The 27,039-nt window shown below is 55.8% G+C and overlaps 1 protein-coding gene across 5 annotated transcripts in view; it reads left to right on the top strand.

Moving 5' to 3' along the window:
- Positions 1 to 27,039, top strand: part of RAB11FIP3 (RAB11 family interacting protein 3) — a 61,498-nt gene that overhangs the window by 16,015 nt on the left and 18,444 nt on the right. For 2 of the 5 annotated variants that reach the window (XM_068699667.1, XM_068699668.1), the window contains exons 3-5: positions 9,854 to 9,945; positions 22,766 to 22,953; positions 25,722 to 25,895. In XM_068699667.1, coding sequence (XP_068555768.1) covers positions 9,854 to 9,945; positions 22,766 to 22,953; positions 25,722 to 25,895 — 454 coding nt within the window. Of the gene's footprint in view, positions 1 to 9,853; positions 9,946 to 16,139; positions 16,298 to 16,392; positions 16,519 to 17,608; positions 17,754 to 22,765; positions 22,954 to 25,721; positions 25,896 to 27,039 lie in introns of those variants that run through there. The other 3 variants (XM_068699672.1, XM_068699669.1, XM_068699670.1) reach the window with 3 other exon arrangements.

Raw genomic sequence — 27,039 nt, 5'->3', positions numbered from 1 at the left:
GGAGGGTTTGTTGCTGCTGTTTAGGTGGTCGATATTGATCTTCCCTTTGTAAAGGCAGCAGAGGCTGTGCTTGCTGCTGCGAGTTCCTTCTAACAAGGCTTTATTAATTAGCTTGGCCTTTTTTTTTTGAGCCTCTGTTGCATTTCCTGATAGACTGTAGCACTTTGGTCCATCCCTGAAGTGAGACCTGCCATAACATGTGTGGTTATTGGGGGTTTCTCACTGTCCTTAGCTCTTCCAGGCTTCCCCTGGCCATGGAGCTACCGAGGGCGATGGCAATCACACGGTGCCATGGCTAGAACGAAGGAGCAGGGGAGAGGGGTGGCAGCATCCCAAAACTGTGCGTGATCTAAGCGGTTTCTTCAGACTTTCCCCTTCAAGTTTTGGGCAGAAATGATACCGGCTGCCAAGCGTGCAGCTGGGCGAAAACCCCGGGCCTGTGTGCAGGCCCGGGCCTGATCTCTGCAGGCATAGGGCTGGGGGGGGATCTCCTCTGTAAGGACCGGGTACGAGGAGCTGTGTGCCAGCTGCTGGGAAGGAGTAAGGAAGGAGTAAAGAAGGAGTAAGGAGCTGATGGCAGTGAGATGGAGCCTGTTGTTGGAAGTCGACGTGCCAGGCCCAGAGCAGCTCCGGGCTGCGTTTGAGGCAGGAGCTGCTGCAGGGCCGCGAGGCTGGCAGACACGAGAAGTGGGCAGGGTCAGATGTGAACAACAAGGCTGTGTTCACAGCGCTCCTTTCTTTGTCAGGATATTTAAGAACCTTTTAAGTTCAAACACCTGTTTTTCTTTTTTTTTTTTTTTATTTTTTTTCCTTTGGAGGCCTCTTGGCATCCAGTAGGATATTTTAAAGTTTCTGTAGCAGACCAACGCGCTTAAATTCGGTAGCAGAGGTGGACAAATCCTGTAATTAACGCCTGTGCTGTGATCTGAAACATCTGTAAGGCCTGCCTTAAAAACAACCCCACGTGGCCCACGGTGCAGGTTCCCCGCTGCATCCCTTCGGGCTCCGCTCCCCGAACAGAAGGAGCTCTGTGCCGACCGCGCTGAGGCACCGGGGGAGGGCCCGAGGATGGAAACAGTCAAATCCCTTTTCGAATTCTTGAACTGAAAGCTCTTTGGATTCGGGAAGATGGAAAATACCGCGCCGGAGCCAACACCCAAACCTGGAAGCTGCGGCGGAGTTCCTGCCTGCTGCAAGCGCTGGGGCACCGCCCGGGGGACGCTCGGCAGCGCCGGGGTCGTCAGCGGCGCTGGGCTAACGAGCTCGGGGGGGAACCCTTGGGGTGAAGGAGGAGTGTGGCCAGCCTCAGGTTCCCTCGGGTTCTTGGGGGGCTGCACCACCCTTGGCTGCTGAGAACGGAAGGCTTCTGCAGCCAGCCTTCCGCACCCTGGGACGGTCGGTGTGGCAGCTGGGTGGCCACCCAGGAATCAGTTCCCCCGAAGAAAACCCCGTATCCAGCCCTCCTGCTGGATGCAGGCTGAGTGTTTCAGCTCAAAGCATGCAGCCAGAGAACCACACGTCAGATTTAAAACCAGCTCCTGGCTCTACAGGCATGGCCCCAGCCATCTCGGGGACCCCTCTGTGCCTGATGGCGCTGGGTGATCCCAGCAGGGATCACGGCTCCAGCTGCCCACGAGGTGCTCAGAGCCTGTGTGGGACTGCTGGCTAGCACATGGTGCCTCTGAATTTCCAAAGAGCCAGGCTGGCTGCTGCCCTGGCTCCGCAGAGCGTCTGAAGGTGTGCAGCCTGTTAGGTATCTGGCTGGCTGGCAGCGTAAGCCACTGTGTGGTCTGTGGGTAGCTCCTTTCTTTGTAGGATCTGCATTGCAGATGGCTTCTGCTCCACCAAATGCGAGCTTTCCTTGCACAGAGAGAATTCCAGAAGCCAAAGCGAGCGTTCCCTTGTACGCTTCCAACCCGGTGATTATTTTATGAGGCTGCGTTTGTGTGGCAGTAGGCATGGCAGCACTGCAACAGGCCCCTGCTAGCATCGGAGCACGCTGCTGCCAGCGGGGAGCCCAGGCCCCGTTCTCTATTCCAGCCACTTGCTTTTTAAAAGCAGAGCTTTCACTGACACCTAGCAGATGGGGAGGGAGCGAATGTGCACGTTTGATGGCTCGGAGGGGATCTGGCACTGCCGTGAACGCTTCCTACTTCTTGGATCTGCTGATCTCTTTATTCCTGCAGCATTGCTGCAGTCAAGACTTTTCCCATCGGTGTTGCCTGTTCCTAACCCTGGTTGTGCTGTCCCCGGTTAGGGAGGCAGCTCGTGCGGTGGCTGGAGGTAGAACAGATGCCTCTTTGTGTACGGCTGCCATTCAGAGAACAGGGGCTGCCGTGAATGGGAAATCAAGATTGATTCATGAGCAAGAATAAAATCAAAATTGCTCTGATTAAATCTTCTGCCTTTTTTGCATCGCATCTCGTTCTGCTCTGGCATATGCTGCTTGTTGGGATAAGGAGTTTATGAAGATAAGTGTTAATTCCTCCAATGAAAGGAGCGAAGACTTAAATGTCAGATTAAAATGTATATGTATACTTAGGAGGGGAGGGAAAAAAATAATCCCCCTGCTGTTCTTTGCAGTGAGCCTTTCTTGGAAGAACCAAACTTGGTTTTCTCTTGAAATAGCGGTGCTTGAACACTTGCCATGGAGACTGCTGAGCCTGTCGGTGGAAACCTGTGAGGGCAATCAGTTGAGTTTAACTCCTGGCCCACAGGGGCGCGGATCAGGAGCCCACATCCTCATCTGATAGAGGTGAGCTCCTCAGTGGCTCCCCGTGGCTGCGGCAGCCTGAGGTCTCTCCATCCCTGTCCTGCAGAGGCAGGTACCTGTTGCCCTCCCCCTTGTTCTCAGACCTCCTGAAACAAGGGGAGAGCTGTACCTGCTTGAGCTCCTACTTTTGTTCCCTGCGTGTGATTTTTTAATAGCTGCCACTGAGGGAGCTGCAGGCTGTGTGGCCGGAGGGCAAGGATGCTCTGCGTGCCCGGGAGCGGCTCTGGAGCCGAGAGATGAGGTCAGTGCTGGGTGCTTCTGGTGCTCACCCTCTGCTTTGGAATACCATCGTGCCAGAAAGGATGCCTTCAAGCTGCTTCGGCTGGGAGGAAGGATATCTACTTCTCAACAGGAAAAACAGGATGAAAAGCACAACCTGCAGAGTTATTTCTCTCCAGCCTGGTGGCTGCAGGCGCTTGGCAAGGCTCGCTCCGAGCACGGAGCTCCCTGCAGCAGCACGAGCAGGGCTGTGCTGGAGCCGGGTCTGGGACACTGCTGGGAGGGGGCGCTTCTGGCTCCCAAGGGCTCCCTGGCCCGCGTTCCTCTTCATTGATGTCAGCAATCAGGGATGCGCATTTGTTTTTTGGACCTTGGCAGCTCGGTGAAGGGTTACATCAGGGATGAAGCTGGCCCACACCGTGCCTTAGCAGGGAGCGTGTCTTCCCAAAAACAGCCTGGCAGATGACACGCTGCAGTGACCTACTTTCAGGGGAAGCGCAGGAGTTGGAGGAGCTGTGTCCGGAGGCCTGCTCACAGCTCTGGAACGGGAAGGGCAGGGAGCTGCTCAAACGTGCTGCCACTTAGCAGCCCTCAGGGACCCGGAGGATGAGAGATTTGCCCAGGAATCCCTTGCAAATTTCCGGATTCTTTCTTTATGAATGTTTTGGATGCATCCACCAGAGAAATCTTGCTGCGTCGAGTCACTGCCACGGGCTGCAGGTCCCAAACCGAAACAAAATCCAAGGGAGCCCTGGTTCACAGCAGTGCAAAGCTGTGATGCAAAAGCCAGGACCAGAAGCCCAAAGCAGCACCCCGTGCGTGCCCCCCCTTGCTAGGGGCAGCGCTGCTGCACAGCCACACTTCTTGCACAGCCATCCCAGGGGGCTTGGGGGGGCTTAGCAGGGACAGCCCCGTGTCCTGGCGGAGTGGAGTGAAGCAGATTTGTGCCTGCTGCTTAAAGCCTCGGACCATAACCCAAACCTGCAGATGGACGGCCTGAGTTTGGTGCCAGGAAGAATGCTTTTCTCTGGCGAAGGAGAAGGGAAAGAGCTGCAGGGCTGCTTGTTTGCTTGGGAAGGTGGTCAGTACGGGAACAGAAGGGTTTTGTTGGAGTCCTGGAGACGTGGAGATGGAGTCCTGGAGAGGTTCTTGGCGCTCACTTCTATGGAGATGACTATAAAAAAAAAAAAAGCTGCTTCTGTTAGAAAATTGACTTTTCTCATTATCCATCTGAATTTCTCCATGATATTTCCCATCTCCGTGCAAAGAGCGTGCTGTTCTGCTCCACATCTTGCTGCTGCTGGGCCCGCCTGTGGCTGAGGAGAGCCAGAGCTGTGGGCACACACATTCCTTCCTCGTTAGGAATCCAGTCATTCTGGTGTCATTAATGAGCGGATAATTACTTACCTAGGACTTTTCCTTCTCAGATAGCACCGTTTGGCTCTGTCCGTGCCTCCTGGTCTGGGGTTGAAGCCTGGTGTGCGTGTGGCAGAGCTGCTGTGCCCCCTGCTCAGAGGCTTGAGTCCTCCTATTGCTTCTCTGCTCCCTCATCTTTGAAAACAGTTTCATTTTGGAGTTTTATTCCTGCAGTCGGTGATCATGGAGAGCTCGGCAGGACTAACGTGACTGCTTCCACCAGAAAGGCTGCTGGTGAGCCAGTAGGATCTGGGCAGCATCACGTCTGCAACCTCTCAGCCCCTTGGATCCATCCAAGAGGTGTAACGCCGCTGGATTTAAGAGGTCTGGCCCTTCCACCACGGGGTCTTCCTAAACTGCCTGCCTTCCCCTGGAGAGAGCACTCGGGTGCAAGTAACAGCAGTGGATTCTCTTCCAGCCACTGAAAAGTTACCCAAACCTTTGAAAACCGGCCCAATGAGGTTTATTAAAACTTCATCTCCCCAGTAATTAAGTGAAGTGCTGGTGCTCCCTGCTGGTGCAGGCATTGCGGGGTCTGTGGTTCCTGAGGGCTGCAGCGGCTCCTGCTCCTGCCCTGCACCTTGGGGCATGGAAAAAGGATTAAAAACCTTAAAATCTTATGGGACCCTCCTCCCTTACCTTTTTTTTTGTTTGTTTTTACAGAAGCCAGGTTGCACAAAAGCACTTTAAAAACAAACAAACAAACCCAAGCAGCTCTCCTTCACCAACACCTGGCACAGCGCTTGGCTCGCTTTGGGGAGAATTTCTGGCAGCGTTGAGATTTGGGGGGAGAATCATGGAAGGGCTTAAGGAGGTGAGCCTTAAGGAGCATCTTCCCATTAATCATGTGGCTTTTGGGAGCCTCTGGAGGATGGGGGCTCCAAGCTGCTCTGCCACTTCCAGCTGGCCCCGGTGGGCAATGTGTTTTTTAGCAACACAGCCCTCACTCCCACCTGGGAAAAACCACCTCGGGAAGAATTCTTGCCCAGGTCTGTGCTTGGATGCCACGAAGCTGATTCTTTCCGTTCTGTTTTCAGATGGAACATCCAAACAAAGCCCGAGGGCCAGATCAAAAGGGATGTTTGAGAAATCCCCATGCGCGAGCAGCGACAGCCGAGGAACGCAGGGCTGCTGAGGCGCGGTAGCTGCGTGGGGCTGGGCTGAGGTTGTGTGAGCAACCTCAGTGCTGGTGCTGCTTCCTTGGGGGCCTGAGCGTGCCGCTTGGTTATTCCCTTCATGTAACTTTTGTAGTGAAATTGGTCTTCCTTCGGTGGGAGCTCTCAGCCCTGGAGGAGCTACGGGGGAAGCAGATTCGCCGCTTCGTGCCCAAGTCGTGTGTGGGGAGGTGGTGCTCGGGGGGATGAGGTTGGAGGTGTCTGTGCTTCTCCTTGGAAAGGCTGCTGGCCTTCGGTGGTGCTCCTGGTGGTGGCAGGAGATGTGCACGGAGGGCAGAGTAGCGTCTGCTGCTTTTGGCTCTGCTCAGTGCTACCATTTTGCACATGAGCATCAGGTTTGGAGCGTGCTCGTGCGTCGCTTAGGTGCTCGCTGCCTCTCTTCTGCCACCTCGTTTTCAAGCAGCGTGCCTGCTAAGGGAGCTCAGTCTGTGTCGGCTGCCCTCTCGTAAGGCGACCCTAACTCCAGGCTGCCTTTTTTGGGGGCTGTTCTGTGCAGGTCCCTCGCCTCGGTGCCGCGCTGGCTGATTCTGGTCTGCTGGCTGCACGTCGTCCAGGCTGTTGGAATCGCTTTGAGGTTGTGGCTCTGTGGCTTGCAGCAGTATGTGCAGTGTGTGTTGGCAGATGACTTAAATACTTCTGAAAGGCTCTGTTTTTCTAGGTCGTTCCTATATGAAGTCGATAAAACTGGCTCTGTTTCTGACCTGCGTGTCACTCCTGTACCCACAGCTCTTCACTCAAGGTGCCTTTTCACTGAAATGCTGCCTTTTGAAGGCAGTTTTTAGAATCTATTTCAGGAGCCCTCTGCGCCCCGTGACTTCTTTTCCTGTAGCTCCACGCTGTGCTGCATTTCTTGAAAAGCCCAGGCTATGGTTACACCTCCGAGCCTTCCCGAAGAGCACCGAGATGACGGAGAGCGCGGCTGCGGCTGCTGCAGGAGCTCAGCGCGCACCCAGCCCCACGCAGAGCCCAGGACCCATCCTGCTCGCTGGCCATGCTCACCGTGCTCTGTGCCACCTGGCTGCGGCTCTGCTGCTGGCAGAGGCTCCAGATGTGAGGCAGATGCAAGACAGAGGTTGCCCTTGGCTCGTGGTCCTCGTAAAAGGCGAGAGCAAACACCCGTCAGCGGGAGAGCGCACAGATATGTTCGGGGATGGTCCACGTTTTGCTTTGCACGAGGGTGTTTGGACAAAGATTTTTAAAACGCTGGGAGGAACGAGGACATCTGAAGGCTAGAGGGAGTTGCAGGATTTAATGCAGAGCCCAGAGGGGAGAAGAGCAGCACTGGGGAGAGCAGAAAAGCAAATGGGTAGGGGAAAACGAAGTGCTGGGGCTGGCTGCTCCGAGCTGGGCTCACGGCAGGCTGGAGGAGGCCAGCGTGAAGGCACATCCCCATCTCCTGCCTGTGCTCATGCAGCGGGGTTAGGGCAGTCATAGGTCAGGCAATGGGAAACATCAAGGCAGGGGTGGGAAGAGGTGTCAGAGGGGTGCTGCAGAGCTTTAATCTGCTTATTACATCTTTTTAGTCATTTATTTATTTATTTCACCCTAATTTCACCGGCTGGTACAACAAATGTCCCACAGCAATAATTTCTGTATGCTCCACACCAGCTACGTTATCTTGGTAAAACTGCAGCCCCATTAATTTACCCAACACTTTATGCAGGCGTCGGGCACACCGGTTAAGTCAATTAGTGCAATTAATTTGGGAAAAAGACGTGACGTACAGCTCGGGCTGCTTTGTGGTGCCAGGGGCGTGGGGAAGGGGAAGCGAAGGGGAGCAGGGGATCGGCTGGGATTTGGACGTGGGCTGTGTGCTCCCTCCCATCCCTCCTCGCCGGTGGAGCCGCAGAGCTCGGTTGGGTTTGGGGCTCTTTTGGGCAGGAATTTGGAAGCTTAATGCGGCGCATTGTGCTGGGAGGCTTGCAGGCAAGCTCTCCATGGCAACTCGCCCTATACACAAAGCACCATATGGCTTTTTAGGAGGGGGAGGGAGCGAATCGAGCAGGGAAGTCAACCTGTGCTGCTTGTTTTGTTCGGCTTTGCTCTCCAAGTGGAGCAGGGGGAGATGGAAACGTGGGGCGCTGCCCCCTGGGCATGGCTTCTGCTCCGCCAAGGCGCCGTCGGGGACCTCTCAAAGGGCCTCTCCGTGCTCGCAGCCATGGAGCTCGCTGTGAAAATGAGCCCTGTGTGCGCACAGACCCCTCTGCAGGCTGCTCGCTCTGCAGACAGATGGAGCAACCAGCCTCCTGCTCGCCCTGCACCGAGAAACACCCGAAGGGCTCCAGCAGCGCTCGCTTTGGGCAGGAGCCGCGATGGGGACGGCTGCGGGCGGGGAGCTGCTTGTGCCACGGCTGCCCACGCTTTGTGCCTCTGCTTCCAGGGGGAACTGGAAGCCTTCTCTTGACTGTAAATCCTCCCTTTTCGAGCTCCTTAGGAAGGAAGGAGCCGAATAAATACCTTTATCTGTGTCTGTAGAAAATCAGGTTTTCACGTGTCTAGTTTGAGGGGGAGGAGGAAAAATTGGTAGTGGGGTGAGCAGAAAGGAGCAGCCTGTGCCTGGCTGTGCCTGCTGCAGGGCACGCGGTGGTTCTGGGGGTGCTGCAGGGTGCTGGTGGGGTGGGGTGTCCTCCAGCAGCACCGTTGTGCTGTCCCAGGAGCGGGCAGAGGCTCCCCTGGGTGAGTCCTGCTCCCGGGGCTTCGCACCCCGAGGGTCCCTGTCCCCATCCCTGTCGGCAGGGAGCCTCTCGCATCTGAGCAGAGTCAGGGGTAATTAGTGGGAACAGTTGATTGCAGGGCGCTCTGTCCAGGTGAAGGTAGCAGAAGGCGACCTGAGGTTGCCTCCTCCCTGCCCTGGGGTGGGAGCACAGCCCCCGGTGGCACCGCTCGCCCCGGGGCTGTCAGCAGGGAAAGCACCGGGGACAGCGAGGTCGTGCCCCACAAACCAGAGCACACAGAATCGTAGAATCACAGAATATCCCGAGTTGGATGGTCCCATAAGGACCATCGAGTCCAACTCCTGCTCCAACTCCAGCACCTTTCTTCTGCTGAGGCCACCACCCCGCGGCGCGCTCGCTGTAGACCGAGTCGGCGTACCCTGGCTTCTGGAAAACTAATTTGGCTTGTTCCTCATTTTGCTTTGCAGTCCCAAAAGCCCCATTCCCAGGCTGGGGGGCTCGCGTCAGGCCCCGTGCTGGCTTCTGGCAGCCCCAAACTGCTGGTGGCCATCAGGCCCAACCACAGAAAGAAGGCTGTGTGCACTCCTGTCCGTGTGGCCACGCTGCCTGGCCGCGGCACGGCTCGTAGCCACCTCCCAGCCTGCAAGGGGTCTGGCCACGCCACCAGCCCGCTGGGAAGCCACCAGCCTGAAGGATTTCGAAGACTCCTCCTGTCTTCTGCCTCCAGCAGCGATGCACAAAGCCTGTGTGATCGCGGAGCCTCCCCGGGAGCGCCGGCATTACGGCGCCCCTTGCCTGGCCAAGTCGATCGACATCAGACGAAGCCGGTGCCTCAGCGCTCGCAGCTCCGAGGCGTGTGGTTTGGAGCCCGCTATTTATTTTGGGACTGCAGCCTCTGAGCTCGATTTGGTGTTTCCAGGCTGTGATCTAGGTCGCCTGCTGGATCAGGCATTAGCTGTTGCTTGAGGGAGCGCGGGGAATTTGCGCGCGCTTCCTCCGGCGAAGGGCTCGGAGAAACGCCGACCCGCTCGGCTGCAGATGTGTTTGGGGGTGGGAGGAATGCGTTTTTTAAGAAATCTCCTTGAAAACCTCCTATTTTCCTGTCCTCCTGTGAGGATGGCTCCTGATGCGGCTGGTCACGGGAGGAGCAGGAGATGACAACAGCTTCGGTGCCGCCTGCCTTCTCTGCTGTTCCCATGGTAGTTGGCTGTCACACACAGAACTAATGTATTCCCTGCCCACAGCAGGATTAGAGCCTTCTGGGAGGAGAAGAAGAAGGGGATGCAGGAAACAGACATAGGGAAGAAACCAGGAAAAGAAACGGAGACCATGGCGGGGTGGGGACGAATCCAGGCGCTAGCCCCGTGGGAGCAGCAAAGGGCCTCGTAGGACCTCTGCCAGGAGCAGCCACCCAAATTGCCTTCCCCCCTCCTGGAAGTGGGGTGCCTGGAGGCAGGGCTCCTTCCCGAACACCGAAGGCACCAGTGGGTGCAGAAGGAAATTCTCGTCCTTCTGCTGCCGCGTCTCCCAAAGCTGCCCGTCATTCGGGGGTGCGGGTTTCCTTTTGGTGATTCTGTTTCTCTTTCCCTCTGCAGACCCCGACAGCCAGCTGTATGATATGGGATATACCCCCGAGGAGGAAGCCCCGGCCTGTCCTGATGAATTTGATGACTTCGTCACGTTTGAGGCAAGTACGAATGCTGCTAACACCCGTGGGCATCAGCTTTGTGCCGTGGGAGGCAGCTCCTGGAGCAGCTCGCCGTGCCGCGGCTCGGGGATTTTAACGCTTGGTCGGGACGAAACCTTTCAGCTGTGGGTGACTGGGCCAGGGAATTTGCACCGAGCACTTGGTGCTGTTTAATTTAAAGGTGGTGTCCAAGCAAAAACCTGCTCGTTGCTAGCGCTGTCTGAGCTTGCAGAGTGCCAGAGCGCGGTGCCCTGGGTGCGGGGCGGGTGCCTGCCGTGGTTGCGTTTGTGTCCTCGCTGGAGCTGCTGCCCTTGCAGAACGTGAGCCCAGTTTTGGGATGAGCCAGCTGGGAGCCTGCCCCCGAGGCCCAGCGGGCACTTGGTGCCATCTGGCCAGCAGAAGGCAAATTGTAGGTTTCCTCTTTGTTTTTGGGGTTGATTGAGGATGCTTACGTGCTGTACTTCCTTCCCTTTGCTGACGTTGCGGTCCCCATCCCTCCGTTCCCTCCTGCACTCCTGAGCAGAGGAGCACGCTGCAGGAGGGCCCTGTAGCCCCGGCTAGGAGGGAGGCTGCCGTTCGTTGTCTGTGGGGTTGGGGCTTTGCTTTGTGAGCTTCCTCCTTGCTGCTGTGCCCCACAGCCTGGAGCAGGAGGTGCTGCAGGTGCCTTCAGAGCAGGGGCCTGCTGGTCCTCGGGTCCCCCGGGGGGACTGAATGGCTTCCTTCTGCTCGTCCTTCTTCAAGCTTTCCTCTTCGGGTTTTTGACTCATCTCGGTACCCTTGGTTTTATGTTTTTGTCGTGGAAACAGTGACTTGAAAAGGGCTCTTTGAGATTTGCATGTAAATGCACGTCCTTGCTTTGTGTAGTCCCTAATGTGTTACCCCGGCCTTCGTGATAATGGGGCTGAAACTATTCCTTTGACTTTCCTGACAATATACTGGGATCTGGGCAACTTCCTTTCCCCCTGTTCATGAGAAGCACGTGTCCATCGCTTGACACGTCTCAGAGCTGTCCCTTTGCCACCCGGTGCCAGCAGCACATGTCCTGGCCAGGTGCGGTTTCTGCTGAGCCCTTTGGCCGCCTGGGCTCAGCGCATCGGGCTGACACCGCCACCCGGAGTGGGTCACTTGTTCCCTTGGCCTGATGAGCTCGTGACCCTGTGTCCCTCCACCAGAAGGTTTTCCAGGGCACGTTGGATCTGAGATTATTTTTCCATGGGCTGAGGTGCTGTCGTTGTCTTCATCTACGGCTTGTGCGGAGGGCGTAAGATAATTTTGGCTCTCTCTTTTTTTCTGGGGGGTCAGGGTAGTTACAGCTACCCAGCGACAGCGGGATAGAGAAGGGGGGCAGGAAGGCAGGACAGGACGTGGGTTTTCATATTCCTCCCTCTGTCCTGCACGAGGTCACAAAAGGGTTTTATTTTGTTTGCTTTTTTTTACCCACCGAGCTGAGCGCTGAGCAGTTCAGCGGCTGTGACGCCCCGAGTCGCAGCGCTCGTGCAGGCAAGGGCTTTGGTTTTTGCTCCTCAGACCTACGTCACGGGACGATGGCGCTGCGATTCAGAGATGTTTTCGAAGGGCTAATTTAACACAGATGAGCTCCGGCAGTGCTGCAAGCTGCTCTGGGCAGGAATACCAACAAGCCGGGTGCGTGCCCCACCGCGATGGAGCGCTTCTGCCCCTGGGCCACTGGTTCCTTGCGACGACAAGGTGAACCGAAGGAAAAAGGTGATGAATCCTGAAATCGCCTTTTCAGAAAGATGGCAATGGATTATGCTGCTGAAATCAGGGTAATCTCGAAAAGATCAGAGCTCTGTTGGTGTCTGTGTTTAATATGCTGGGGAAGAATTACCCTTGTTGTCTTGGATACGTGGTTCCGAAATACTCTCCAGCCTGCAAGGATTTTGTCGAGATTTCAGCAAATGAGAACATGATCGAGAAATACCGCTCGGCGTTGCGAGTGTAAAAATAAACTGGTGTCTTGGGGCGTGTGTTTTTTTGTGCTCGTTTCGCTGAGCTCCCAACGTGCACTTTATTCCCCTTGTCCTGTGGAGCCGTGCCCTGGGCAGCGTGAGCTGTGCCGGGGAGGGTGAGAGGAGCGGTGCAGGGGGCATCCTGCTGGGAGCTGCAGCCGAGGGGTTTTCATCGCTGTGCATCGGAGCCCAGCAGGACCTGCGGCAGGCTGGGCTGGGCTGGGTGCAGCAGGGAGCTGTGGAGATGGTGAGACAGCAAACAGAACAAACAGCAGCGACAGCAAACGGAGCAAGTGGCCGTCCCCAGGACATGTTCCGCCTTGCCTGGATCCACCTGGAAGAGAGGAGGGGGGAAAAAATCCTTCTGGAAGTGAAGGCATTGCCTTTCCTCTGAACAAACCTCCCCCCACGCATCACCAAAAAGCGTTTTGCATGGGAATGTCCCCGTTTCAGACCTGGCAAGCTGGTGCACAGCGAAAATGTGCCTCTGCGTGGGACCACCAGGCAGCTACACCACCTCTTGGAGGCCACCGCTTCCTTCTCAGCCTCTACACGAAGGCTTTTGGGCCACGGGTGAGCCCCTCTTGCTTTAGCAGGGTGGTGGGGTTAGGGGCACAGCCAGCTTTTGGCCTTCTGTCACGTCCGTGGACCTTCTAAAGGCGACCTGGAGGAGTGGTGCTGCACCAGGCGCTGCGAGCAGCCGTGGTTATTGTGTCTGGGGTTTCGGCCCTCGTCCCTCTTAGCCGAGGAGAATCACAAGGGCTCGAGCGCTTGGCTCTTCCGAGTGCCGAGGCCTTGACAGAGAGCTCCTCTCCTAAATGTTTGTTCAAACAAGTGTAAACAAGAGCTTCAAGCAGTCTAAATGAAAATACCTTCCCTTTGTTGATAAGGTTGCTCCTCTCGGTGACTCATCCCCTCTGCTGGTGCTTGAACATCTGCAGAAATCCCCGAGGATCCAGCACTGGTGTCTCTCAGCGAGTTTTTGCCCTGCAGAGGGAGGAGAGCCACCGCTTGCACCTTGGAGTAAGGGCAGAGAAAAGCCTCTTGCAGGTGACGAGGTCTGAGCTTTGCCGATTTGCACAGGGATCCAGCCCCGATGTGATCAGCTCGGCTTGGAGAGAGGGCAGGGACAGAGAGAGAGAGGCGGTAGGCAAAAACTGATGTGGAGGAGAGCGCGGTGTTTTTATGTTGTACTTGGGTGAGGCTTGGACTTTCTGGAGTTAGGGGAAGTCCCCAGCAGGGCCAGCACACGGCGGAGCAGAGCGTAAGCCCTGGGGCAGCGCAGAGGCAGGCAGCGGGAGCAAAGGAGCGTGCACGGTGAGCTGCTGGCTCCTGCTGTGCCCTGCCAGCTCCGGTCCCTCTCTTAAATGGTTTCCAGAGAGGATTTCTGGTCGTGTACCTCTGCTGAGACAGCAGTTTGGAGGGGATCAGAAATGCAGGAGCCTGGTTTCCTGCAGCCACGTGGCGTTTCGTTCATCAAGTGGTGCCTGCAGGGGCTCCCTGCCATCCCTAGCTGCGCTGCCACGCGTGCCGAGGGAACCTCATCCCTTGCTCACCCAGCTCCGGGGCAGGGACAGCATCCCCTTCATCCCCTCGTGGGGCCACGTGCCTGCTGGCAGCCCCACGTAGTGCCTCCCTGCCTGCCTGTGGCTGCAGGCAGCTCTCTGCTCCGGCAGGAAAACGTCACCTAACGATAATCCCAGCGGTTTGGCCACCCTGCAGAGCAGTGCAAAAGGACCTTGGAGTCCGACTGGCACCCAAGTCCTTTTTGGCTTTCCCCCAGGCTGGGCTGGTGCAGCCTCGCTGCTGACTAACGGGGAGGTGGGAGTTATCCTCACCTCCCTTTGCCAGCTGGGCGGCATCAAGCTGTGCTGGTGACTCACTCCCGAGGTACGGGGGCTCCTTTGCAATGCCCCGTGAGGGGGGGAAGGTGAATTTGGAGTTTGCTTTCTTGATGCCTGCTGTGCCCTGCGCCCAGGACAGAGCCCTCTGCCCGACCTGCCCCGTCTCCTGGGGGCAGCTGAGCCCGCCAGGGCAATGCAGAGCATCAGACGATAACAGAACGATTCTCCCAAAATGAAAGCAAACCACAAAAATTTGGTGTGCTGCCAGAGTTACTGGGCACGGAGATTTGTAACCTTAGGTGGGTCGGAGGAGAGGCAGAGCCGGTGCAAGGCTATGCTCTGTAAAGGCGGGCCAGGAGTGTGATAAACAACACAAACGCCCATTTCAGCCATGGCAGCTCGTGCTTTGGGCCAGCCCGATGGCAGGAAGGCCCTCGAGATGTGCAAAACGGGGCAGCTGAAACTGCAGAAGGTGAGGGGCGTAGAGGAGGAGCGGGGCTGTGTGAGGGTTTGTGGGGCTGTGCATGGTCTGCAGGGCTGTGTGATGCTGTGCAGGGTGTGCAGGGCTGTGCAGGGCTGCGTGATGCTGTGCAGGGTGTGCAGGACTGTGCAGGGCTGTTGCCATCTGCTGGGCAGTCGTTGGGGCTCCCCGTGGTAGGGGAAGGATGTGAGGAAGGATGCATCGCAGCCACCAGAGGGGTGCTGTGCGTTTTCAGGACAGCAGCGCTCAGCAGGCGAGCAGCGGCGCTCACCGGACACGTGCACCCTGCAAGCCTTCTCCCCCAGCTTGTCCCCTGGGCTCAGTGTTCAGGAGCAACTCACGGCACAGCTGGACTGGATCTGGGGAAGAAAGCAGTCCTCGGTGCGGTCCTGCAATCCTTTTTGGGGTCCCACGTCTAGTTTTGGGAGGGGGGTGCCCCTGGATATCCCAGCCGCCCTGTCTGCAGTGAAATGAGCTGGCGGTTGCTGCAAACTGTTGCATCTGTTGAAGCTGGAATCTCTTTTTCACGTGGAGTAATTGAATTGAATGCTTCTGGAAGGGTGTAAAAACCAGAGGGAGGCAATTTAAATCCACGCTGCTGAATTTCTCTGGCTGCCTGGGGATTGAAGGCTGGCACGACCCGAGCTGTGTGGTGGTGATGGGGGAGCTGTAGCTGAATCACAGCCTGCAGGAGCAGCTCACGGGCACAGCGACCACCGCTCCTCTTGGCTTGTGCCTCGCAGTGGGCACATGGGGGTGGTTTTGTCTCCTCCTGGGCCCTGTGGACCTTCTGAGCACCCCTTCCTTACTGCAGGCTGCCCTAGGAGCTGTTTCCCTTCCACGTGGTGGAAGCACAAAGCTGGCTGCTGAGCTCAGGCAGCATTTGCAGGAGGTGGCAGCTCAGCTCAGGCTTTCCCTTCTCCTACCACTGCCTTTCCCTGTCCGGTAGGACCGGCCTCTGCAGGCTCCTGTGCACGGGAACCCCAAAAACTCATCGTGTCCGAACAGAAGGTGATCACCAAACCCTCTTCAAGTCAGTTGCTGGAATTAGCATCGCTTTGGCCATAAAGGGCTGCTGCACTCAGAATCTCTGGGGTGGCTGGAACTGCAGGAGTGTGAAATGCAATGGATACAGCTTTGTCTGCTCGTCCATCCATCCCCTAGGGGAGCCCACGGAGCCTCCCTGCCCCGCAGGGCAGCAGCAAAGGCAGCCCCGGTCGTGCAGAGCTCTCGTGTTCACAGCAAACAAGTGAACAGCTGGTGTTATCTGCAGTGATTAGGCACAGAAAACACGGCGATTGCTAAAACTGCTGGATCAAACTCCAAAATCTGGCTCTGCTGACAACCTTGTAAGAAGCAGCTTGAAAGTACCAAAGGAAACTGATGTAGTGTAAGGACCTCAGCACTGCTTAGGGTAAGGGGTGAGAGGTGGGAAAATCGGGCAGGAGTGTCCCTGTAGTTCAGGCATGCTGTGAGAAATATCCTTGGTTGGAAGAGCTCCCAGTCGTAGTGTTTGCCTTGTGCGAGATAAGGTGGAAGGAGTTTGGAAAACAAGGACCTTGAAGCTTTATCTTGAGCCGCGAGCATGGCCGTGGGACCCGGAGAGGCAGGAGCTCGGGGCTCGGGGTGGCCAGGAGCGCATCAGGCAGCTCCAGGAGGCAAAGCTGTCTCAGTAAGAGTTCCCAAAGTAAAACTGGCAGCGCTTGGTGCCTCCCGACGAGCCTTGCCTTGTGGTACAGAGGTGCTAAAAGGCCCCTGAGGTCCCACAGCACAAGCAGGGGAGCTGAGGGAGCAAAAGGGCTGTGACCCCGCTCGGTTAAGTGGCAGATCTGGATGGAGCCAGGGCAGGAGCTCGGGTTAAACCATAACTGTGCTGCTGCTGTGCTCGGTACCAGAAATCCCTGAGCACAGAGGGTCGCCTGGTTATCGAGCAAGACGCTTCCTGCTGGTGTTGCCGGAGCAGAAGGTCCTGCTTGGGGCACCGTGCTGCAGGAAGGATGTGTCCCAGAGGGGAGCAAGAATAGCCCGGAGAAAATGAGAAAATGTGATTTGTGAAGGTAATGGGAAGAAATGCTCGTTTATGCTGGCTCCCGTGACTGAGGGAGACCAAAGTTCAACGATGGGAAGTTTCTGTAGGGGGAAGGAGCAGGGTTTTTGGTATCTCCTGCACAATGCAAGAGAGGGTGTAGCCGAAGTGGGGAGGGTTAGGCGAGACACCAGGGAGCGACTTTCTGATCAGCAGCAAAGCTCGGATCCGTTGCTTGGAGCGAGGGGAGAGGTAGGACCTTTGGATGGAGGTTTGGGGGACCTGTCAGATAAACTGTGCTAGAAATGGTGAGCTGTGCTCCTGATCTGGAGCAGGACAGCGAACCAGGATGGGCTGAGCTCCTCGTTCTGTGCGTTCGGAGCTGCATGCGGGTCCCACAGAAGGGTCAGGCCCTGCAGGCCTGGTGCCATTGTGCCTCTTGTGGACATTTGGCTGAAGAAGCTCGTGTTGGTGCTCTCCTCGGTCAGGGTATCACTGCTGTGACAGAGGGGGCAAGCTTGGGGTGCGTCGTGGCGGGGTTCAGTCCCCAGCCCGTCAGGGAACGGCATCTGGGCAGCGTGTGGCTGAGATGTTCCTGTCCCCAAGTGCTGGCTCAGGGAGCAGTCTGAAGGAAGAGGACTTGGAGAGGCAGCTAAAATAAAGAGATGGAGAAATCGGACCCCGTTGGGATCCCAGGTGCGGATGGATATACACAGAACAGCCCAAATCTCCGAGTCCAAGGGACGGGGACTTTGTCCCTATGCCTTATGCTTGGGGGCAGGGGGGTCCTGGGGACCCGGAGCGCTTCCTCGGGTCGCACCGTGCCGGTGGCTCTGCTGTTTGCAGCAGCTTGGGTGGGGGCAAGGTGGAGCTCGGGGCGGCGTGTTTGTAGCCGGGTATCCCTGCTGAGCCAAGCAGCAGCCTTTTGGGGTGGCAGTCCCCCACCCCACCCGCCCTGCATTGCTCTGAGTCACTGCGGCGGCGATCACTTATCAGCAGCAAAGCGCTCCTGGTCTCTGGAGTGAGCAAGACGGGCGTTATTTACTTTTCTATTTGTTGTTATAAGGAAGGAGATGGTTATTTAATGTTTAAATATTCACCAGGAACAGCAGGAAAGATGAGATAAGCCTGGGAAGCCTCTGTAGCAAGAATGGCCCTCCTCGAAATTAACCTTCTTAATTGGAGGAAGGTTTACATAGAAAGAAAGCACGCGCACCTGGAGCGGGGCTGGCCGTCGCGTGGGGCGTGCTTTTATTTTGGTATTCGCATAGCTCGGGTGGCTGCAGTCACACGGCAGGGGAGTGTGCATTAGCTCACATATTGTTATCGCGGGGGCTGGAAGGTCAGGAACAAAAGGCACTCTGTTCCGCGACCTGCGCTCCGCTCCGTTGGTGAACCTCGCGCCGAGCCTTTCCGGGACTTCGCTTCCCTCCTCCCGCCCAGCAGGAGCTGGATTCAACGTGGGCAAAGAGGCAATGTGTCCGCAGGTGAGTTTTGTGCACTAGCACGAAATAAGGAGGGAGCTGGGGGCCTGGAGGAGGCAGATCTCCGTCCTGGGGACCACTCCGAGCCCTGGCATCGCCAGGAAGGGGCAGGCTGTGTCTGCGTAGCTGCAGTCCGCCCGGGGAGCTGGGCTGGGAAGGACGGCGGCTGCGGGCTTTCCGGGCATGGAGGATGTGCCAGATCGTGTAATTTTTGTGTTTGATTGTTTGTTTGTTTCCTGATGGGTGTTCTCTTGCCCAGCCTGAGAGCTGGCGTTGAGTGCAGGAGCCTCAAAAGCTTTTCAAGTGACCCTGGACCTGCTTTACTCGGGTCAACCTGATTTTGGGGCTGTGCCAGGCCAAGTGGGTCATTGTCGTTGCCCCAAGCTCAGTGAGGACCCTCTGGCTTCTCTGCAGAGTGGGTATTGCCCAAATAAGCAGAAAGAGGCAAATACTGGGGCTAAGTGGTTGGTGCCTTGCTGCTGGTGACGGTCCCCAGTGTGGGGTTATGTGGTGGGTGACAGGTTCCTGCTGGCCTGTGGCCAGTGCACGGGGCTGAGCTGACACGGGGCGTTTCAGAGTGGGCTGCCAGCACAACTTGCCTCCTCTCTGCCCTTTACATCAGTGTAAAGCCAATTTAAACACATTGTGTGACTGGGCAGGTGCCTGTCCCCAGCACCACAAGCTGAGCTGGGCTCACTGTCACCGGCTGGGCCACCCCTGCGGGGCAGGACACAGCACCAAGCACCTGGGGGCTCTTTTTGGTGGTCTCCTTCCCTTGGCCCCAGGTCTGTGGCTCCGGACAGAGCGGTGTTCCCAGCTCGGGAGCCATGGCTACAGGATGGGAGCAGCACAGGGTGTCCTTGGAGGGTGCTGTGTGCCACCAATCCGTCTCCCCCCCGTCCCTCAGAGCTGATACGAATCACAAATACGCTCACTCTTGCTGGGAAAACAGAGTTGTTTTTCCTTTTCCTCTCCCCCCCGAACATCCCAGTCGCCATGGCCAAGGCCAGCAGTGCTGCAGGGTGGTGAGGCTGCTGGCAGGGACCGGCTGCCACCCCACTCGTGGTTTTGCTTGTATTTCGGGTGAAATTGTCCGTCACGGATCAGAGCAGCCAAACAAACGCTCCCTCGAGCCCGGGGTGTGCTGTGCTTTTTCCTAACAGCCATGCTTGGAAGCACAGAAGCACCCCTGGGCGGGTGCCGCCGCTCCGCTCCCCGCCTGCTAAAGCTCCTCACAGGGGCTGCCAGCCCCAGAGCCCTCCTGAGCCCCATCCTCCACAAAACACCAACAAAACACCCTGCAAAGCTGGCAGGCGCCCTGAAGTCGGCACAGAAGCAGGAAGCTTTGCATGCCCAGCCTCGCCGGCTCGCATGTGGCTTCGGTGGTGGCCTCCGTGGTGTGGCAGAGCCCGTCCCTGTGGCCGGCTGCCGCCCGGCGCTGGCTCTGGGGGCAGTGGCCGCATCTCATCACCTCAGGCCTCTCTCAAGCTGCCTTCCCCATGCCATCTTTGTGGGCTACCAGCCCGGGCACGTCAGTGGTGACGGGGCTTTATGGTCCCTTAACGTGTCCCTGCCCATCCCGTGCGGGTGACTCTTAACAAAATGGCCGCTGACAGGGCCTGGGCCTCGTGTGGGCGTTAGGGCACAAACCGCAGTCAAGCTGTGGTTTCGGTTCAGGCTGGGGCGGGGTGTCCTGATTTTAAGGTCTGAGGTTGACCTGAAGCATCTCAGAGGGTGTTTTATTTGGTTAAAAACGAAAATAGGCCGGGGCTGGTGGTACTGGGCTGTTCTGAGCATGCAGTGGGGATGTGCAGCCCCCCCATGGATGTGTTTGCCAAATGGGCATTGCCTCACCTGCTGTGTTGTGATTTTTTATCTGAAAAAAAGCTCTTACTTTCTGCCTGTAAACAGAAAAGCAAGCTTGGCTGGAGGAGAGAGATGTGGCAGTGGGAATTAAGGGGTCAGCATACAAATCAGCTGTTCACGAGGCCATAAAAAGAGCTTTGAGATCTGCGGCTGCACCTTTGCCCAGGGCATAGGGTTTTGGTTTTGCTTTGCTTTGCTTTATCAAGCGTTCTGTAATATCTTCCCCTAGCCTGCTTGTTTGCCTATCTCCTTCTGGCATCTTTTCTTGAGGTTTAGTTATTTAATCTGTGATAAAATGTAAAGCAAAGTTCTCCACGCTCGTGCTCAGGAGGAGAACTTTGTTTAAAGTTTCACCTGTCTCATAACTCATTGACTGCATGGGTTTAACTTTAATGAGGCTCTTGCATTTGAAATTGAAAAAGCATTAAAGGAGAATAATCAAGGTCCAATGTGCTAATGTACTGCTATTGCGTATCGGCCCTGTTAGAGGGAGGTGCAGAGCATTGTGAGTTTGGCAGAAATGGGGACATCTCTTCTGTCGCATAGGGACACACACAGACTGGTAAATCTCCCCTCCTTAAAGATTTAATCTTAAAGCATAGAGTAGAGGTGGAGTTTTGTTTGACTTTTTTAAATCTGTAAGAAAAAAGAACATTACTTCTGTTTTCCAAAATATCCTTTGAAAACTCACTATTTCCAGGGAAATGCAGGAGTGAGGTAGCAGTCTGTATTCTCCTAAAATTGCTTTAATAAGACAAAAACAAACTTCAGGCTCGTTTCTTTTGGCCCTGTGAGCAGTGATGGCACACAGCAGGGCTGTGAAACAGGCTCAGGTTGTGCCGGGGCTGCTCTGGTTGTTCCTCGAGGTGCTCCTGGACCGTGGCCCTCGCTTTGCCCCTGCCTGGCCGCATGTGATCGAAGCCGCAGCAACTTCTGTCCTGGTCTCTTCTGGTTTCTGTATGCACGCCACGTGGGATGTGGCAGGGCAAAACACATTCTTCTCCTTTGCTAAATACAGGGAATGTTTGCAGATGGTGTTCCAGGTCGTCCTTTAAGGAACAAAATTGCTGCACGTCCGCGCTGTGGCTGGAGGAGGATGGGGTCTGCGCTGTTCTGGTGGCTACCTCTGGCTGCCCCCTTATCGGCCAGTCTGCACCATTTTTTTCCCGTCGATAAGATTTTTTAAGCAATTTGGTAGATAAATAATTTGATTGAAGGGCATTGGGATGTTGTGATGTGCTGAGCTGGTCGGCTCCCTGTTACGCTTTGTGCTGGGAGACCAGCGACTGGAACCTCCAGAGGGTGGGGTTTTAATCAGCGTGTGGGTTGGGAGATTTGTTTTGTTTCCATGTTTTTTGTTTGTTTGTTTTGCGATAGTTGTCTTTATTTTGTTCTTGAATACACTTGAATGTATGTCTGAATTTAAGCCTTTCCAGGAGGAAGGTTTTTGTTCTTTTGTTTATTTGTTTGTTTGTTTTTTTAAAAAAAAAAACAAGAGTTTACTTTGGAGTCTGCAAGCAAAGTTATTTCCAATTTGGCTTTAAATCTGTTTTAAGCAGGCAAAAAGCAGCCTTTTGAAGCAGGCAGGTAAATGTTCAGATTCTGGTGGCTGCCCTCCTCCCTTGGGCCCTCCCGGCTGCCTTGGGTTTCCATCGCTGTGCGCACAGCAGAGCTGCACGAAGCATCAGTGTGAGCTGGGGATGGCTTTTGTCCCCATAAACAGTGTCACAACACGGCATTGTCCCACATGCCAAAGCCTGACCTGCCCTAAACTTGGTGTACCCTGCAAATTGCTTTTGTTTTCACGTGGGAGGCAGGTGAAGCCACTGCCTCCCCTGTTGATGATAGCGCTTGCTGCAGCAGCCTCTGCCGTCTGGTGGAGTTTGCTGGGCGTCTTCCGCGGGTGGTGACTTTGGACTCTGGTTCTGTAAAGCTTTCCATCGTGTTTAACCTGGGGGTGGTGGCTGTAAGAAGCCGTCTGTCTGTCTGTGCTGAGCTGGCACAAACTGGTGCCGCCCTTCTGGTTGTGGAGCGGGTGGCTTGAGCGCGAGCTTCCCTTCTCCCAGTTCATCTGCGTGGTGTCTGCCCAGCTGCTGGCCTTCCGTGGTGCAGGGCTCTGAGAAACATCACAGAATCACAGAATATCCGAGTTGGAAGGGATCCACGGGGCTCATTGAGTCCCAGATCCCCAGAGGACCACCTGAAAGATGTCATTTGTTTGAATGTGTTTGCAAAAAGCCCTGGTTGCTGCCGTGTGCGCCTCTCTGGTGGAGGAAGAGGAGTTTGCTTGGGCATTAGTGCCTGCCTCCAACGTGCTGCTGCCGTGGACAGGGGACCAGCTGGAGCTCCGTGCCCCCACTGACAGATCCCAGAGGCACAACTGAGTTCATTTGTTCTGAAACCACCTGGGGAAATCCCAGAAGTGCTGGGCCACCAGCCCTCGCTGTTCTCACCAGGTTTTCCCTCGTGGCCTCACGGCTCCGCTCTGCGCACGCGGGTGCGGGAGGCTCAGCGCCACCCGTGCTCGGGGAGGAGCAGCCTGCCCTCGTGCCAGGGCTGGGAAAACCCAGCCCTTTGTGCTCGTGGTGTGGGCTCCTGAAAACCAAGCGCCCGGAGCCTGCTGGCTCACTGCAGGTAACGGAGACGTGGTGCAAAGTATTCGAGGTGCAGTCCCAAAAAAGCATGTCCTGAAGATGCAGACTGGTGGTGCAAGCCATGCAAACCAGAGGCTGTAGTAAAGGTTTATGAAGCAGCTGAGTTTTCTGTTGAGGGATGGGAGGTGCCTTTGTATTACCAGCAGGGTGGAAAAAGTGCTGTAAGGGCTGACTGGTGGTTTTGAGTGGTGGTTCTGTGTGGAGAACTCAAACTGATAAGGTGTATTTGTAGCAGTGGGGTGGGTGAAAGGAGCCGTGATGGGAACTGCTGAGGGAGCAGCAGGTAATCCCTCTGGGACTCCATAAACCCAATACCAAATCTCTCTGACTCCCAACTGCCAAGGCACGGGGTGGCTCGGCAGAGCTCCTGGGCATGGCGTGTGCCTCGTGCTGGAGAACTGCTGTCCCGTACGGGCTTGGTCCTGCTCTGCAACCCAACCATGTGGCTCCAGCACCTTATGGGGCGGCTTTTTCCCCTCTTGTGTCTTGTAACAGGCAAATGAGGTGACCGACAGCGCGTACATGGGCTCGGAGAGCACCTACAGCGAGTGCGAAACCTTCACGGATGAGGACACCAGCACGCTGGTGCACCACGAGATGCACGACGAGGTGGAGACGGACAGCGCCATCGACTCCACCGTGCACTCGGAGTTCACCGACCCCATCGAGGAGCCGGAGCATGGGTCAGTGGCGGGGGGCCGTGGGACAGGAGGGGGGACAGACAGGAGAGGACAGGGACCGGGGGAGATGCAGCCCGAGGATTTAATCGAGTGGGCTGAGCCTGCCTTGCCAAAACTGGTTGGCTTGTTCGTGGTGTTTGCCGCTTCACCGAGACCAAAATAGCTCTTCTGGAAGAATAATAACGAGGCTGCGCCGTGTGTAGGCTGGTTTGGAGCGTGGCCTGGCAATCTCTTTGAGCTAATCTTTGCTTGCCTTGGGAGAACTTCTGTACCCTCATTAGCATCTTCAACTTCTAAAATAAGTTCTCCGAACACCTGAAATACCTGCAGTTTTTAATCTATCGCTGCAGCCAGAAACGTAACGTGTAATTTTCAAGTCAGGAGGGGAACTCGCTGTACTCTTGTTTTTCCTAAACACGCGCGTGCCCTTTGATGTGCAGCCACCTCCTGTAACAACTGGTTTGAAACTTGTGCCCCGAGCACAGGGAGCTGCTTCCCCGTCTGAACCGCTGCTGGCGAAACTGCTCCCGGGCCCCTTCGCTTCCTCGATTTTGCAGGGAAAGTTGTTTTGGGGGTGAAACCAGGATGCTGGGAAGGCAGGAGGGGAGAGAATAGCTTTGTTATCAGCAGCCCAGGAGCACTGGTCTGCGCTGAAACTTCTGGAGCTGCTGTCGCTTGAGGTCTGCTAACACCTGTGGGGTTTTTTTGGCCAAAAGTGTGGCATCCGGGCTCGGTGCCATGGCGAGCACTCACAGCTCCCTGTGCTTTTAGAAAGCGGGGGGCTCCCTGGGGCTTCCCTCTCACCCCAAAAGCACATCTGGGGACACATGAGCTGGCAGTGCTGGGGCTGAAAGGGTGCTGGCTGGAGGAGGTGCTGCGGATCAGAGGAGAGAGGGGATTAGCCGGCCACGCGCTCCTCGCCCGAGCAGCACTTATACCGGGGCGTAAGCGCTTCCTGAGCCCCCAGCCACCAGCAGCGTGTCCCTGGAGGGGCCATGGCAGCCTGCGTGCGCTCTCGGCCTCTTGGGAAACTGCCGTGCCTCGGATTCACCTGCCTGTAGGTACAAAACGCGTTGGTTAGGATTTTTTTTTAAATTAGGTTAAATTTGGCACACCTAACCTTGGGTGTCCTCTGGGTGCTCTGTCCAAGCAGGTGGTGTCTATTGCCAGGTGTCCTAGGTGTGAGCAGACTCCAGGTACCCAAAGGTTCAAGGCAAAAGCGTATTGGAATTTTTTGGACTCCTGCTTTAAATACTGGAAGGCTGGAGACTGAAAACTTGGCAATCTGATCCCAGGCTGCTGAGGGCTGGTTTCAGCGCCATCAGACCTGAGGTGCCTTCCCGGAGCAGTCAGTAAGTGCCATCCATCCAGGGCTGGATCAAAACTCCAGCCCTGCTTCCCAGCGGCTGTTCAAGCTCGACACGCGTGAGGCGGTTTGAGTGGTTATTTAGGTTGTGTGTGGTAAAGATTGGCTGCGCTCTGGATCTTGCAACTGCTGTGGTGGATCCTGTAGGTGTGCACCAACTCCCCGTGCTAGTGCCTGGGGCAGCCCTGGCTGAGGGCTCCCGGGTGCCCGATCAGATCTGCTGCAAGGTGCTCGTCAAACCACAGCCCCTGCTTAGAGAGCTGGGCTTGGCTTCTGCTTGTGAGTTTAAAAATTATAATAAAAATAAAAAAAATCCCCTCTACTTTCTATTCCTGGAGCGGTTTCTGATGCTTTCTGGGTGTGCTGGGTGCCACCACTCCCTGGTGGGGGACTGGGCTCCTGCCACCCCCCGCTGCAGGAGCTGGGCTGGGCTTGCCTGTGGTTAAAGGGAGACCTGCTGCTGTTTTGGCTGGAGGGGTGACATGTTTTTATTAGCAGGATAAGGGAAAATCCTTGAGATGTTGCAGACATTTGTCATAAATGGCTTATCAGTAATTGTTGGGTTTTTTTTTGGTTTGGTGCAATGATCACAGTTCAGTGTCCATGTCTGTTTTCCCCCTCCAAGTGGATGAAGATGGGGGTCTAGCCTGAAATACCATTTTTTATAATCAAGCTTTTTTCCCCCTTTCATCGAATTTTAGGGAGGTGAGCAGTGCTAGTCCCCCCAGAGCACATCCCTGTGGGGCGCAGACACGCGGGCTGCTTTCAGGCTTGGTTCTCAGAAATCCCCTCCGTGTTTTTCCCCAAACTTCCCCTTAAAACCTCTGCGGTCCTGGGCAGGAAATTCCGGATTTCTGGTGCGTATTGCCCTGGTGGGCTGAGTGTTTGTAGCACTGCCCACCTGCAAAGATACTGCCAGAAGCGACGCCTCCTGTGCCGAGCAGCGTCCCCTCCGAAGCAAGGGACATCCCCGGGCCCATGCTGGGCGTGTTTTGGCTGGGTGCAGCACAGCCCTCTGGATCCGATGCTACAAACCCATTAAAAAAGCCCTACAAATCACCACGAGTGCGTGCAGCGTCCTCCCTGCAGGGGTGGAGTGAAGGTCCCTTGTGGTGCCGGGCTCGGCAGCCGCCCCTAAACCACTGGGGTTTATGTCACCGGGGCAGCAGCACCAAACCCCACAGCGGGCTCTCAGTAGGATTACACAGCACGGAGCAGGCGTGAGCCTGGTGTGCAGGGTGACCGTGTAACTCAGAGCATGTTCAGCTCGGACTCAGGACACAGAAGTGGCAGAAGTGGCTGGGTTACCGAAACGGGAGATGTGAGTTGGGAAGCAGATGTTTGGCGTGCGATCGGAAAGGCTGCCGCAGTGGTCACCCCGTAACATCTTTGTCTGTCCCCACAGATCCCATCCGCACGACCTGCCCCTGGGCTCGGACCTCAGCCACTCCATCGTTACGGTCATTAGCGGAGAGGAGCACTTCGAGGATTATGGAGAAGGGAATGAAGCAGATTTGTTCTCGGACAGCTTGTGTAACGGGGAAAGCAGCTTTAACAGCTCCTCGTTCCTCTCTCCCAGGTAATGCTCAGCACAGCACTCGCAGTGCTTTACCCACTTTCCCTGGCTTAGTGTCCTCGCTCAGGCTCTGTGTGTGTGAGTTTGGGTGTGCTGCAAGAGGGGGTTCCTGGCAAAGCTTGGATACAGTGGGGTAACCAGCCCAGAAGTGGAAGAAGAGCTGCCTCCTTCAGCCTTTCATTTTCCTGAACAGTTCCTGTCCTCCCATCCAGAGGTGCTAATGTCCAGCAGCAGTTGGAAGAGCTCTCTGAGTTTTGGAGTCTGGGACAACGCCACGTTCCCTCTCTGTTGGGGATGTGGCTCCTCGCACAGCATTCTGCTAGAGAAAACTGCCATGGAGTTTTATCCCTGATCCTGTTGGATAGCTTTATTTTTTTTTCCTTTTGGCTTTGATAGGATGCTTGGTTGGATTTGCACAAGCAGCTCCTCGCTCCTCTAGGCAGCCTGAGGGATTCATGGCGCAGGAAGGAGGCCAAAGTGTTTTCTTGCACTCCTTGTGTTAGGGTCTGAAACCAGGCACATGTGGGTTTTCCAGCCCATGCAGGGTGGACTGAGGATGACGATACAAACCGGTCAATCTGTATTTTTTCAGAAAAAAAGTGAAAGCTGGAGTGGTCACGCACACCTGCAGCCCCTGTGATGACAGGTGACTTGGGGACATGCTCCTCCACCAGGCAGCACAAGTCTGCGCGGGGCAGGAGTGCTTCCTGCCTGCCACACACCCACGCTGAAGACCAGAAGATGCTTTTTTTTTTTTCCTTTGGGGTGATGTGTGACTTTCCACGGCAGTACAAACCTGTTACAATTATTTTTATTATTTTTTTTAATTTTATTTTCCCTGTTTACCTGCTTTCTACGAGATTCCCAAAGGCCTTTGTAGAGCTTGGGCAATTCTGCTTGCACGGGGCTGAAAGGGAAGAACTGCTGTCAAATCTACACACCAGCATTTTGCTGCAAGTCAGGGCTGACTTTTTTTTTTCTTTTTGCTGGTTCAGCAGCAGTTTTGAAGATGTTACCCGAACCTGCGGTAGAAGGTGTTGCTGTAAAGCGTGGCTGACCCGTTAATTTGGGAAAACAGTGCTCTTGGTGAGCTGGGATACCCTGCCAGGGAAGCGACACATCGCTCATCCATGCTTGGCTGCTTATT

The sequence above is a fragment of the Anas acuta genome, chromosome 15 (genome assembly GCF_963932015.1).
Source record: "Anas acuta chromosome 15, bAnaAcu1.1, whole genome shotgun sequence".
NCBI classification, from domain to species: Eukaryota; Metazoa; Chordata; class Aves; order Anseriformes; family Anatidae; genus Anas; species Anas acuta.
Note: the sequence above shows the minus strand (reverse complement) of the source record. Positions and strands in the feature narration are given on the sequence as shown.